The sequence below is a fragment of the Mandrillus leucophaeus genome, unplaced genomic scaffold, assembly GCF_000951045.1.
Source record: "Mandrillus leucophaeus isolate KB7577 unplaced genomic scaffold, Mleu.le_1.0 Scaffold68, whole genome shotgun sequence".
Classification (NCBI taxonomy): Eukaryota; Metazoa; Chordata; class Mammalia; order Primates; family Cercopithecidae; genus Mandrillus; species Mandrillus leucophaeus.
The window spans coordinates 4509360-4523597 of record NW_012107363.1 but is presented as its reverse complement, the minus strand read 5'-3'; the positions used below and the strand labels follow the sequence as shown (position 1 = coordinate 4523597).

General features: G+C 48.8%; 1 protein-coding gene across 1 annotated transcript in view; it reads left to right on the top strand.

Moving 5' to 3' along the window:
* Nucleotides 1-14238, top strand: part of LOC105555306 (regulator of G-protein signaling 12-like) — a 71724-nt gene that overhangs the window by 4829 nt on the left and 52657 nt on the right. Inside the window, exon 2 of the mRNA XM_012002182.1 lies at nt 2750-4731. Coding sequence (XP_011857572.1) covers nt 2851-4731 — 1881 coding nt within the window. The 5' untranslated portion in view covers nt 2750-2850. The remainder of the gene's footprint in view (nt 1-2749; nt 4732-14238) is intronic.

Here is a 14238-nt window from a genome sequence, read left to right as displayed (position 1 = left end):
AGTATGGGGGTGTGCTCGCTATGGCTAGAGCCCAGGAGTGAGTTTGAGGCTGCACTGAGCAATGACTGTGCCACTGCTCTCCAGCCTGGGCAATGGAGTGAGACCCTGTCTCTAAAAAATAAAAACAAATGTGATTATAGATAATAAGATATTACTTATATGAATTACAAACCATTTCTTTTTAATAAGCAGAGGCACATGACAGTAAGAGTCTAGTAGAAAAATTGAGTGGACTGCACAGAAGACTTATCCATCATTATGGCACACAGTGTGAGGCGGATGGTGTGAATAAACTGGGAAGTCATGTCTGTCATTGAGGCAGCATCTATTCCTGTTTGAGGAGAAAGCCAAGAGGTGTTCTGTTCCTCGAGGAAGCCATCAAGGCTTCATGACCTGCCGTCCTGGGGCCGTTCACGGTGATAGCTGGCATTTGCTGTAACGGGAACAACAGCACCTTGGTGTGTGGCGTCTGCCATGAGCCAGATGCTTTTCCGAGTGTGCTTCAGTGAGACCGCTTCACGCATGTCCTGCTTTCCCTCTCGCCTCACCTGTGATAAAGTGATTCCCCCTTGTATTTGTTTCCTGGGGTTGCTGAAAGAAATTACCACAAACTGGGGGGCTTAAGACAACACACATTAATTCTCCTGCATTTTCAGGGGCCTCATGTCTGCAGTCACTGTGACCTGGCTGATGGCAGATGTGGCAGAGCTGGTTCCTCTGGCGGCTTTAGTCTGCTTCCTTCACCTTTGCAGCTTCTGGAGGCGACCGCCTGCCCGTCTGCCTGGGCTCGAGACCCGTCCTTGAATTCCTGCGGTCTCTGCATCCTTCCCCGCATGGCCATCCCCTCTGGCTCTGACCCCAGGCTCACACGGGCGCACCTGACACTCTCCCCATCTCCAGAGCCTTCACGAGGTCATATGGATAGGAGGAGCCATCCAGAAGCTTGGGACTGAAGACGTGGGTGTATCAGGGGCCATCAGCCAGCCTGTCACACCTCTTAAGGAGATCCAATGAGAAGATCCCCAAGGATGTTTCTTGGCCAACTTTTACATTTATTTATTTATTTTTTAATGATGAACATTAAATAGTTAAATGCCCAGTCCTAATATTTAAATTATTAATATAGTACTACTTAGATATTGAGTAATGTAATTTATATTCATTTTGGACTCTTCTCTATCAAAACGTAATTTTACTAAGTGCGCATGTTGTATGTCCGTGTTTGTCATCACAGAAGCCGCTCTTGGAGTCACCCAGTAATAGCCTTTCCACTTTATCTAGTTCTGTAGCTTTTGTGTGTGTAAATTACTTCAAATCTGTTTATGATCCTGTTGCTGGAAACTGTATCCCAAGACACAAAAATCTCTTCTAATAAATACCTTTAAAACAATTATTTCTTTAAAAAACATACCCTCTGTTCTATTTTGCATCTTCACAACATCATCACTTACTGTATTGCTTTTTCAAGTGATCTTTAAAGAGTTTTGCAGGAGAGACTACACAGCAGGCCCGAGACCATCCTGAGAGGCCTGTGTGCCAGGCTGGCCCCTGAGTGGTATCAGGACGGTGCCCACCGTCCTCACTGAGGAGGGGCTCCCTGTGCTCAGCTGCTTGTGTGGGCAACAGGGTTTGTGCTGGGAACCTGCCTTCCCTCTGGGAGTCCAGAGTCTGGGTGCGAGGCAGGCAGAGAGTGCCCATGTGCCCAGCCCACAGTCAAAACTCTGGCACCGAGTCTCCGGTGGGCTTCCCTGGTGACGACACTGCACACACTGTTACGGCTCACTCTGGGGGGAGCTCAGTGCGTCCTGCGCAACCCCACCGGGAGAGGATTCTGGAAGCTCGGGCCAAGTTTCCTCAGGACATCGCCCCATGGGCCTCTGCCCCTGCTGATTTTGTGTGGAATCCTTTCGCTCTAATGAATCTCAGCTGTGAGTGCACCTTTGTACTAAGTCCTGGGAATCACTGGCCTGGGGGTGGTCCGGGAACCCCTGACAAGTTTGTTCTTAATGACAACCAATACTTTTAAAGTCATACCCCCTGGAAGAATTGAGTTAATATGATGTTTCTTTGCTCTTTTTGGTGGTGGTTTTTATCTAGCCTGTTGGGTGGCCTCTGCAGTATTGATTGAGGTTGTTTCAGGGTAATGTGCTTTCCCCCACACAGTATATTCAAAATAAATTAATGTGGGAGGGTCATGGAATATTAGGTGACCCCTCTCCTGAGGGAAAACTCTATTGAGGGGATTTGTAATCAACTAAGGGGTTAGACTCTGTTCTGCAGGTGCCTTTGAACCTGAAGCCTGTAGCAGGCCTTGCTTCTCACGCTTGGACTCTGCTGTCCTATGAAACGTGGGTTTGGGTGTGTGTGTTCTGAGTGGAGCCCGAGAGTCTGCCTTTCAGACAGGCTGCCAGTCCACGGACGACACTGAGTAGCCAGGGGCTCTTTCCATCCAAGCTGGGTGTGGAAGCAGCAGGGGAAGCAGTCTTGCGTCCTCACGCCCACGCTGGGTCGGTGGGTTTGCCGGGCAGGAACGGGAACTCGTGCAGTGACAAGGTAGCCATTGTGGGAGACATTTTCTACTCCAAAAGGAAGTTTCTTTGCCTGACTTGAAGATTTATTGTCTATAGACACTTAGAGGTGCTTTCTGCGGTGGTTTTTATTATGAATGATGTTTTTGTGTTTAGGTAATACCAGTGAGCAGTGGAGAAAGATGGACTTGAATAATGAGCTGTTCATTTTTCTTTCTTAGGGCACTGTTTGAAGAAGCAAGCATGGTAGCATCAAGCATTCCCTCAAGTATGGCTCCACGGGAACAATGAGACGTGCTCTTGGTCTTGGAAGCTCATCAGAATGTTTAGAGTTGGGGAGGCGTCCAAGCGCCCATTGCCTGGGCCGGCGCCCCCGCGGGTGCGGAGTGTGGAGGTTGCCCGGGGGAGGGCCGGCTATGGATTCACACTTTCGGGACAGGCGCCCTGTGTGCTCAGCTGCGTCATGAGAGGGAGCCCTGCGGATTTCGTGGGCCTCCGAGCTGGAGACCAGATATTTGCTGTCAATGAAATCGATGTGAAAAAAGCGTCTCATGAAGATGTAGTGAAATTAATTGGGAAGTGCTCTGGTGTCCTGCACATGGCGATTGCTGAAGGCATCGGCCGCCTCGAATCCTGTTCCAGTGACGAAGAAGGGGGACTCTATGAAGGAAAAGGCTGGCTGAAACCCAAGCTGGATTCTAAAGCACTAGGTATAAACAGAGCAGAGCGAGTCGTGGAGGAAATGCAGTCTGGTGGAATTTTCAATATGATTTTTGAAAACCCGAGCCTTTGTGCGAGCAGTTCAGAGCCCTTGAAATTGAAACAAAGATCCCTTTCGGAGTCGGCCGCAGCTCGATTTGATGTTGGACATGAAAGTATGAATAATCCAAATCCCAACATGCTTTCTAAGGAGGAGATATCGAAAGTTATTCACGATGATTCGGTTTTCAGCATTGGACTAGAAAGTCATGACGATTTCGCATTGGATGCAAGTATTTTAAATGTGGCGATGATCGTGGGCTACTTAGGCTCCATTGAACTTCCTTCCACGAGCTCCAATCTGGAGTCCGACAGCTTACAAGCCATCCGTGGCTGCATGCGGCGCCTGCGGGCAGAGCAGAAAATCCACTCGCTGGTGACCATGAAGATCATGCACGACTGTGTGCAGCTGAGCACTGACAAGGCTGGGGTCGTGGCCGAGTACCCGGCCGAGAAGCTGGCCTTCAGCGCCGTGTGCCCGGACGACCGGCGATTTTTCGGGTTGGTGACCATGCAGACGAATGATGACGGGAGCCTGGCCCAGGAGGAGGAGGGTGCCCTGCGGACTTCCTGCCATGTATTCATGGTGGACCCAGACTTGTTTAATCACAAGATCCACCAAGGCATAGCTCGGCGGTTTGGGTTTGAGTGCACGGCTGACCCGGACACCAATGGCTGTCTGGAATTCCCGGCGTCCTCCCTCCCTGTCCTGCAGTTCATCTCTGTCCTGTACCGAGACATGGGTGAGCTGATTGAGGGCATGCGGGCCCGCGCCTTTCTGGACGGGGACGCTGATGCCCACCAGAACAACAGCACCAGCAGCAACAGTGACAGCGGCATCGGGAACTTCCACCAGGAGGAGAAGAGCAACCGAGTCCTTGTGGTGGACCTGGGTGGGAGCTCAAGCAGGCACGGCCCCGGAGGCAGCGCGTGGGACGGTGTGGGTGGGAGGGGTACCCAGCCCTGGGGTGCTCCCTGGTCTGGACCCTTCTGTCCCGACTCCGAAGGGAGCCCCCCATTTGAGGCCGCTCATCAGACTGACAGGTTCCGGGACCTAAACAAGCACCTAGGACCGGCCTCCCCTGTGGAGGTGCCTCCAGCTTCTTTGAGGAGCTCAGTCCCGCCTTCCAAGAGGGGCACCGTGGGCGCCAGCTGTGGTTTCAACCAGCGCTGGCTCCCGGTTCACGTGCTCCGGGAGTGGCAGTGCGGACATGCCAGCGACCAGGAGTCTTACACAGATTCCACCGACGGCTGGTCCAGTGTCAACTGCGGCACGCTGCCCCCTCCTATGAGCAAGATCCCCGCGGACCGCTACAGGGTGGAGGGCAGCTTCGCGCAGCCCCCGCTGAGCGCTCCCAAGAGGGAGTGGTCCAGGAAGGCCTTTGGAATGCAAAACATTTTTGGTCCCCATCGAACTGTTCGAAAGACTAAGGAAGATAAAAAGGTAAGCCTGCCAGAAGCTGCTCAGCCCAACCTCCTCACTTAGCAGCCATGGGGAGGCGGCTCCCAGTCACCAGGTGGCACAGTCCTGGCTTCCTCTGGCTGGCCCTGTGGCCTCTGTGGCCATCACAGGGTGTCTGCGTTGCCTCTGGGCTGCGGACTGTGTCTTGCTGGGACCCCTCGCCCCCTGCCCTGTTGGAGTCCCTGGTTCTGGTTCTGGCTCTGATGGCTGGTTCTGGGCAGGACATCTGGGCAGGAGAGGTGGCGGCGAGAGGGAAGTTGTCATCTTAGAGCTCAGGGTAAGGCCCTTCCTCCCCTTCCTGCTCCTCCCTTGCTCTGTCCCTGTGGCCCCTTGAAGCCCATTTTAGGTCTGACCCCAGAATCTTCATCCCAGTGTCCCACATCCCTCTTGAGACGAGAATATTCTTGAAGCACCGAGAGCCTCCATGGGGGATATCCTGCTGTGGAAAACGCCGGCTGGACTCTGCAGTGGGCCCTGGGAGCCGCATGCTGCCTGCTCACCAAGGGGTACTGAGCTCATGGTGTGTAGTGCTGCCTCGAAGACCTGGACCCATCAGCATCCCTTTGGGGGCCCTGCCTTCCTTTAGGAGCTCAGTTGGAGCAGGAAAGAGAGTAAATGAGCAAAGCTGGGAACCCTCTGGAAGGGACTTTGTCCAGCAGGAGGCAGTGCTGCCATGTGGCACTGTGCAGGGCTGTGCCTGTGCGGTTGGGTGCAGGGAACCCTCTGGAAGGACTTCCTCCAGCAGGAGGTGGTGCTGTTGTGTGGGGCTGTGCGGTGGGTGCTCTGTTTGGAGCCAGGGCCGTTCTGACAGGTGATGGGGGTGGGCACTTAGCTTCCTTTGTTTCAAAGAAACTACTCTGGCCGTTTACGATGTAAAGACACCTTTTTAATGTTTGTTCACATCCTGAGACTATCCTAAGAACACCCTCTAAGGCTGCTGACTGGGTGGGCAGGGCCAGGGGGTAGGAAAGGCCGTGTTTGACGATTATTTCTACTCGATTCCCCCACCCAGGGCTAGTGTTTTCCATGATGAAATGTGGCACCTGAGAGAGCATTTAAAGGCTAGGAAGAAGCTGCGGCATATGCCTGTAACTCAGTGCTTTGCAGGCTGAGGCAGGAGGCTCGCTTGAGCCCAGGAGTTCAAGGCTGCCGTGAGCTATGTTGCAGCCACTGCACTCTAGCCTAGGTGACAGAGCGAGACTCTGACTCTAAAATAAAATAAAATTTAAAAAATGAAGGAAGGAGAGATTTCTCGTTTTATCTCCTCAAAATGATCACTGATAATATTTTGATGTATGTAAGCATATAATTGTGTTTTTTTAAAACACTTGTAATCATATGAATTTTCAGCATCCTCTTTATTTTTGGGGACAGGGTCTGGCTCTGTTGTCCAGGCTCAAGTGCAGTGGCTCGATCGTAGTTCACTGCAGCCCCTGCTCCCGGGCTCAAGTGATCCTCCCACCTCAGCCACCTGAGTAGCTGGGACTACAGGCACTGGCTACCATGCCCGGCTAATTTTTATATTTTCTGTAAAGATGCGATTTTGCCATGTTGCCCAGGCTGGTCTTGAATTCCTGAGCTCAAGCGATCGTCCTGCCTCAGCCTCCCAGAGTGCTGGGATTACAGGCATGAACCACACCACACCTGGCCTCAGCCTCCTTTTTAGAGGAGTCGTTCTGCAACTGCGCATGCTGCTGCTGTCTTTTCCTGTCTCTTGATCTGAGCCCTGGGCTGGATTCTCAAGGAGGTGCCCTCCTGCCTGCCCTGGGCCTCCCCTCACTTCCCCGTGGAGCCCGTAGGTGGTGGTGCAGGGCCACTGCCAGGGAGCTGGCCTCAGTGTGAGCTGTCTGTATTGGGCAGGGATGGGGAGGTGAAGAGCCCTGGAAAGTGGTGAAAATGTTCTTTGGCATCAGGAGATTCCTCATCTCTTTGAATACATGTTTAAAACTGTGTTTTCTCCACTGCTGTGGTGTAGTGAAGGTTGACACTAGTGTTTATGTGGTTCTTTGTGGATTACAGGGCACCTTCACCTGCTTTCTCCTGAAATTCAAAGTGACCTGGACAGTGGGGAGTATGATGCTATTTTAGCTGATTGACAGTGATGCTTATGGTCCTTAGGGGACCTGAGAGACAGATAACGCTGTCATCCCCATCCCACCAGTGAATGGACTGCTCCTTGGGGCGGGTGACATGGGTGTGTAGGCGGGGTTGTGATGCCAGTCTTGGGCTTCTTTGCAGTGAAGATGAGGGTCCTGGCTCTTCCCATCCACACTGGAGCAGAGCAGAAGGGGAGCCGGCATGTCCTCAGGGTTGGAAATAATGGTGCAGTCGTCACTGCTTTGCAGAGTGCATCCTTACCTTGATAGGAATCCTGAGGCCATCAGGCCAGGAGATTGAGGTTTGGCTGTCAGGTGACTTGCCTGCAGTCACAGGGCATGTAAGTGCTGGGACCAAGACAGCCCTGGCACTCCACATCGCTTCCCACAGAGACACTCCTGTGTGTGATTTGGAATGGCCTTCATAATGTGGCGTGATACACTGTCTAAAAATAAATAGGTAGTAACATGTTGTGTTTTATGGGTTCCTGCTGTAATCTCTTGAAGTTTATCTGTTGCTGTTTACTTTGCCAAGTGGGCCTTCCTGTGTAGTTAGGTCAGTCTGATCCCATAGCCTCCCCCGTTAGAGCAGCAGAAGCTTCCAGGGGTCATGATGTGGCCACAAGATGGGTCCGGACATCCCTCTGGGCAGGTCTGCAGAGCTTCGAAGGTGGCCGTGACCATCCACAGTGATCAGGGTCCCAGCTGGACGCTGGCCTGTGCTGAGAGAAGGGGCCAGCAGGGATGCAGGAAGGGCCTGGAAATTAGAAGAAGAAGAAGAGTTGGCACAGGGAGGGAGAGAGCAGAGGAGGCCCCTGGAGGGTGCAGCGGTGTCAGGTAGCAAGCTTCACGTGACTCCAGATTGTTAGTGGTGACGGGGACTTCAGGGCTTTACTTTGCACAAACTCAGGTGGAGTCAGTCAGGATCCAGCCAGGAGATAGGAAACACAGCAGCATTTGAACAGGAAAAATTCAGTATACAGAATTGTTAACAAAGGAAAAGATGGTTAGCTGCTGAAAGACAGAAAAGACAAGGCTAAGGTCATCAGTGTGGAAAGGGGCTGAGTCTGGAAAAGTGGGTGTGGGAGGTTTAGATGCCCAGAGTAGGGGCCTTATCTGACAGGACCGTGAGTCCATCACAGCTATAAGAGAGTGAAGCAGTTCCCGGGTGAGGATTGGTGGCTGTCCCCAGTCCCCAGGAAAAACGATGTGGGACCCTCACACGCCAGCCTATCCCACCTGGGAAGCAGTGCCCGTGCCCAGCGCTGAACATCGAACCCCTGGTCAGGATAGCCATGTGGTCTTCAAGGCCCAGTGCCAGGATCAGAAGCTGGGCATGGCAGGGTGGGCTTGGCACTCAGAGGAAATGCCTGGATTCCTGGCACAGCGCCTCGTTTGGCTACCCAGCGTCTGTATGCACCCTTCTTCAACACCCCCCAAGGGCATCTAACCCCTAACTTCTCCTTTTGAACCCACCTTGGCTTGCCTGCACCTCAGTGCGGGGTTTTCTGTGGCTGTGGAGCAGCTCTGGCCTGGACAGCCCCGTCAGCTCCTCTCCGCAGTGTGCTGCAGGTGGGTGGTGTCCAGCATGCTCTGAGGCCCAGGCCTGGGGAGGGGCCCCTGCCGACGGTGTCCTTGGCTTAGGCACTCGCTCTTAGCCCTAGAAGAATCTTCAGCATTCCGTCTACACAGTTATTTCTGGTTCCGTGAATGTTAAACGTTCCCTTTTAAATTACTGGCACCAGCCTTTCTTAATCTGTATGCAAAAAAAGCTGACTATTAGAAGAAATATAATGCTGCATCTAGTCACAAGTTGGTCTCTAAGGCCAACAGTTCTGTGTCCTAACTGCCACTAGATTCTCCATTGCTGTCCTTTCCCAAGGCTTTTGTCACTGTCGCTTCCATCCTGCTGTCCGCAGGCTCAGCCCAGGTTTCCGCCCTCAGTGGCCACTTGCTCCTGTGGAGGCCTGGAGACCAGCGAGCCAGACTCTTTGTTGCTCAGCATTTCGACCTCTTCTTGGTGAGATGGAAAGCTTTAACCCCCTGGACACCGACCCAGGTGATGACCTTGTGCCAGCTCATCCTCGTCAGCTTCTCTCTCCTCTGGGGAGGAGCAAGGAATGGGAGCTGAGTTACTTGTAGACTTGCTGAGGGTCTGAAATTCTTGAAGCGGATGAGATGATGTTTGGAAGTGGACTGCTTTCCGTTTTGTGTAGTTTGCTCCTTGTCTCTGCCTAATGTCTGTAGCCAGCACAAGCTGATTCTCATGGAGATAAACACTCAGGCCTGTGACTATAAAAGGGGTTGACGTGAAAGAGAACCCAGGATCTCGAAATGCTTCTGTCATCAAAAATGATGGCCTTGTGTTTCATTTAAGGCAAGTGTGTTTAATTCTGTGTCTTTGCAAACTGACTCAAAGTTATATTAATTAAATTAATTATATTAATTAAATTAATTATATTAATTAAAATACCTAGTTAAGTAGCAGCACCCACGTTCTTAAAATTTCCATACAATGGATTTTGGAAATTTTAAAAATGAAAATATGTTATTTATGATATGTAAAGGATTGATTGGTGTAATTTTGAAATGAATGAATAAATACTTTTACATTCCTCAGTTTAATTTCTGGTATGAGAAACATCAGTAGCTGAAACCCACAAAGATAAAGGCTCGCTGAGGTGCTCAGTAGTTGGTAGGTCCTCCCGGGAGTCCTGAGGCCACAGCACTTGAGGACTGCTGCCCGTGGAAGGGTGGATTTGCAGGAGTGAGTTCCTGCTCTGCTGTTTCTTACTGAGATAAGACCATTAACAGGAGAACGGAGAAATACCTCATGGGTGTACTGAAATACCAGAGAGCTACATCCGAGCGAGATGGTGGTACCTGCGTCACCTGAATACACTGAAAACAGCGCTCATAAAAAAGGCAAAGTACAGAAGCCTCAAGCCCGTGAGCAGTGCAGTCTGCTGTCCAGGGTGGTGCGTGCCCCTAGATGGGAGGACAAGCCAGGGGCGAGCGGGAGGGCGAGCAAGTGCCAGGCCAGGGGGGCCTCTCCCGGAGGGGTGCTGCGCTGCCTTACTCGTGCTGGTGCAGTTTTATGTCTTGCGGTGCAGTGTGTTGGTGGGCGAGTGCTCATCATCTCATGCCCCACCTAACATACCCAAGCACTGTAAGAGTCGGAGCCTTAGATGCTGTTGCTGCCTCTGTCCTGCTCCACACGGAGAGCTGCAGTTCAGAGTCCGCTTCCTTTCACGCACTTACGCTGTCTGCACAACCTCTTGGATATTCTCCTCCTTTTCCTTCCCCTTATTGAAAATACATGTGACATACTGCTGTGAGTTACTTTTTTCTAAAACTCATGTACTTAGTTGTATATCAATTTTAAAAACTCTTCTTCATTGTAGTGGCCACATGGTATTCCATCATATGCCTGTGCCATTTTTTATTGAATCAGTTCCCAGTTGATGGCAACCTTAGACTGTTTCTAGATTTCATATAAACTGGATTGCAGTAAAAATTCTTAGGGTTCTATCTTTGTATATATGTGAGTTTTCTTTTGGGTAGGTTCCTAGATATGGAATTGCTGTTTTTAAAAGTGTATGTGCATTTTAAAGTTTGCCAAATTTCCCACCAAAGAGGTCTTCCAGTTTATATTTTTGTCAATTGTGTGTGTGTGTGTGTGTGCGTGTGTATGCCCCCTTTTTTATTGAAGGAGAATTTGTGTTATTTTGATGTACAGAAAACTCAACAGTGTTCATTTCACCCAGTTTAGTGACAGGCTTTGCCTTTTCCAGCTTGGCAACGTGAGCCACAGATTTTGGTCCCAGAGCGTAGCCTTCCCAGTGATGGCGGATCTTGTCATATCTGTTGTCGTGGGTCTTGATAGCTTCCGCCAGCTTAGAGCTCCCTTGTCTTTGAAGTTAACCTGTGTGAAGGCGACAGTGGAGCAGACTCCTTGGTCCTGCGGGCTTGACACCCTCGTCAGGCCTTCTCCTTGACAGTGCGGTAGGGAACCCCCATCTCAGGACACAGGCAGGCAGGAAGACAACCAGCTCAGTGGGAGCCACGTCACGTGCAGTTACCACTAGCTGAGCCTTCTTGTTTTCCACCAAGGTTGTGACAGCATCAACTCCTGTTGGAGGGACACGTGGTCCGTCTCTTAGTGGGGATGTCCCCTGGGCCAGTGCTGTCTTTCAACCCAGGCCAACAGTCTCTGCTTCTTCTCTTGCTTGTCTCTGGTTGGTACTGTGGGCCAGCATACATGGTTGGCTAGCTGCCTGTGGCCTGAGCCCTGGGTGAACCAGTCAGTCACAGGAGGTGCTTTCAGCCACTCTAGGAGGATGGCCCTTTGCCGCTGCAGCCTGAAACAGCAGGGCCTTTGACAAAGTGGGCGAGGTCCCTGTAATGGCTGGATGTCCTGTCCAGTGCAGAAATTCTTAGGCCTTTCCTCAGACGTCCATCTTCTTGGCCTCCTGCTGCTGCATGGTGGCAGGGGCCAGGGCCAACTCCTTCCGTTTGGCCTTCTTCCCTTTCAGCATCTTAGGTAGCTGGAGAAGAGGCCCTTTTCCTCCTACCCGTGTAGCTCTAGAGTTTTATCAGTCTTTTATTTATTTGCCAATCTGAGAGGAAAGAAATGGTATTATTTAATTTCTTAAATTGAGCAATTTTGTATGTTAATTGACCATAAATATTTCTTTTATTGTCTACTCCTGATTCATGTACCTTGGCCATTTTTCCACCTGATGGTAGGCCTTTTTCTTGTTGATTAGTAAGAGCTCTTTGTATATAAAAGAAATTAGTGCCTTGGTCAAAATATTTTAAACTAGTTATAAAAAATCTGCCAAAAGGGAAAAATCGAAAATGAATGAATTTTTGGTAGCTGCAGTTCAGATAGAGAGTGGGAATTTTCTTGGGAGTTTTCTGAAAGGTGATTTATGCATGCTTGGAGGGTAAAGGATAGGATTCGTTGGTTCAGAAACACAGCTTAAGTTTCATTTTGATTTATTTGATATGAACCTTGGCATAAAATCAATGAGTAAATTTGATAACTTTTGTAATTTATTATATAGATTAAAAGCTCCGTAATAGGGATGTGCTACGGTCTGAATGTTTGTCCTCTCTGAAACTCATGTTGAAATGTCATCCCCAATGTGACAGTATTAAGAGGTGAGGCCTTTAAGAGGTGATTGGGTCATGAGGGCTCTGCCCTCATGAATGGCAGAATCCATAATCCATTCATCCTTGATAGGTTGTCGCAGGAGTGGATTAGTTATCAAGAGGGTGGGTCTGAATAATGAGCAGTGAGATTGAATCAGTGACAAAAACGTCTCCTAACAGAGAAAAGCCCAGGGCCAAGTAGATTCACAGCCGAATTCTACCAAACCTATGAAGAACTAGTACTAACCCTCCTGAAACGGTTCCAGAAAATGGAGGGTGAGGGAGTTCTTCCTGACTCATTCTGTGAGGCCAGTATCACCCCAGTACCCAAATCAGACAAGGACAAACCACCAAAAGTACAGGCCAATATCTCTGTTGAACATAGATGTACAAATTTCAACAAAATACTAGCAAACTGACTCCAGCAGCACACCAAAAAGATAATATGCTATGATGTGTTATGTGCCAGGGATGCAAGAATGGGTCAACGTATGCAAATCAGTAAACGTGATACATCCCATAAATAGAATTAGGAACAAAACCATATGACCATCTTAGAAAAAGCAGTTGGTAAAATTCAGCATGATAAAAACCCTCAACAAACAAGGCGTAGAAGCTCAAAATGATAAAGGCCGTCTATAACAAACCCACAACCAACATCATACTGAAAGGGGAAAAGTTTGAAAGCATTTCCTCTTAAGAACTGAAACAAGACAAGGATGCCCACTCTCATCACTCCTATTCAACATAGTACTGGAAGTCCTAGCCAGAGCAGTCGGGCAAGAGGAATAAATAAAAGGCATACCAGTTAGAAAAGAGGAAGTCAAATTATCCTGGTTTGCTGATGACATAATCTTTTTTTTTGAGACAAAGTCTCGCTCTGTCACCCAGACTGGAGCACAGTACTGCTATCCTAGGTCACTGTAACCTCAAACTCCTGGACTCAAGGGATCCTCCAGCCTCAGCCTCCCAAGTAGCTAGGACTACGGGTGCATACTACCATGCCTGACTAATTTTTAAATTTTTTTGTAGAGATGGAGTGTTACAGTGTAGCCTAGGCTGATCTCAAACCTCTGGTTCAAGCAATCTGCCTGCCTTGGCTATCCAAAGTGCTGGGAGGTGTGAGCCGCTGCCCCTGGCTAGATATGATCCTATATCTAGAAAAACCTAAAGAGTTGACTGAAAAACTCTTAGATTGGATAAATAAATTCAGCAAAGTTGCAGGATACAAAATCAATGTACAAAAATCAGTAGTGTTTCTTTACACCAATAATGATCTAGCTGAGAAAGAAATCAAGGAAGCAGTCCCATTTACAATAACTACAAAAATAAAATACCTAGGTATCAACTGAACCAAGGAAGTGAAAGATTTCCACAAGGAAAGCTAGAAAATACTGATGAGAGAAATTGTAGATGACACAAACCAATGGAAAAACATCCATGTTCATGGCCTGGAATAATTAATATTAAAGTGACCACACTGTCTGAAGCAATCTACAGATTCAATGTAATCCCTACCAAAATACCAACGTAATTTTTCACAGAAGTAGAAAATGCAGTCCTAAAATTTATATGGAACCAAAAAAGAGCCTGAATAGCCAAAGCAATTCTAAGCAAAAAGAACAAAGCTGGAGATATTGCATTACCTGACTTCAAATTATACAAGGCTGTAGTAACCAAAACAGCATGTTACTGGTATAAAACTAGACAACAAAATAGAGAACCCAGAAATAAAGCCACATATTTACAGCTAAGTGATCTTTGACAAAGTTAACGAGAACAGACAATGGGGAAAAGACATCCTTTTCAATAAATGGTACTGGGAAAATTGGATTGCCCTGTGTAGAAGAATGAAACTGGACTTGTATCTCTCACCATACACAAAATCAACTCAAGCTGGATTAAAGACTTAAACCTGAAACTATAAAAATACTAGAAGAAAACCTAGGGAAACTCTTTTGGAGATTGGTCTTGGCAAATAATTTATTGTTGAATTCTCAGAAGTACAGGCAACAGAAACAAAATTGGGCAAGTGGGAGTTAAAGAACTTCTGCACAGCAAAAGAAATAATCAACAGAGTGAACAGATAGCCTGCAGGATGGAAGAAAATATTTCCAAAATATGCACCTGACAAGGGTCTAATATCCAGAATGTATGAGCACTCCAACAACTCACAGCAACAAAATAACGCCATTAAAAAGTGGGCAAAGGATATGAATAGACATTTTTCTTTTTT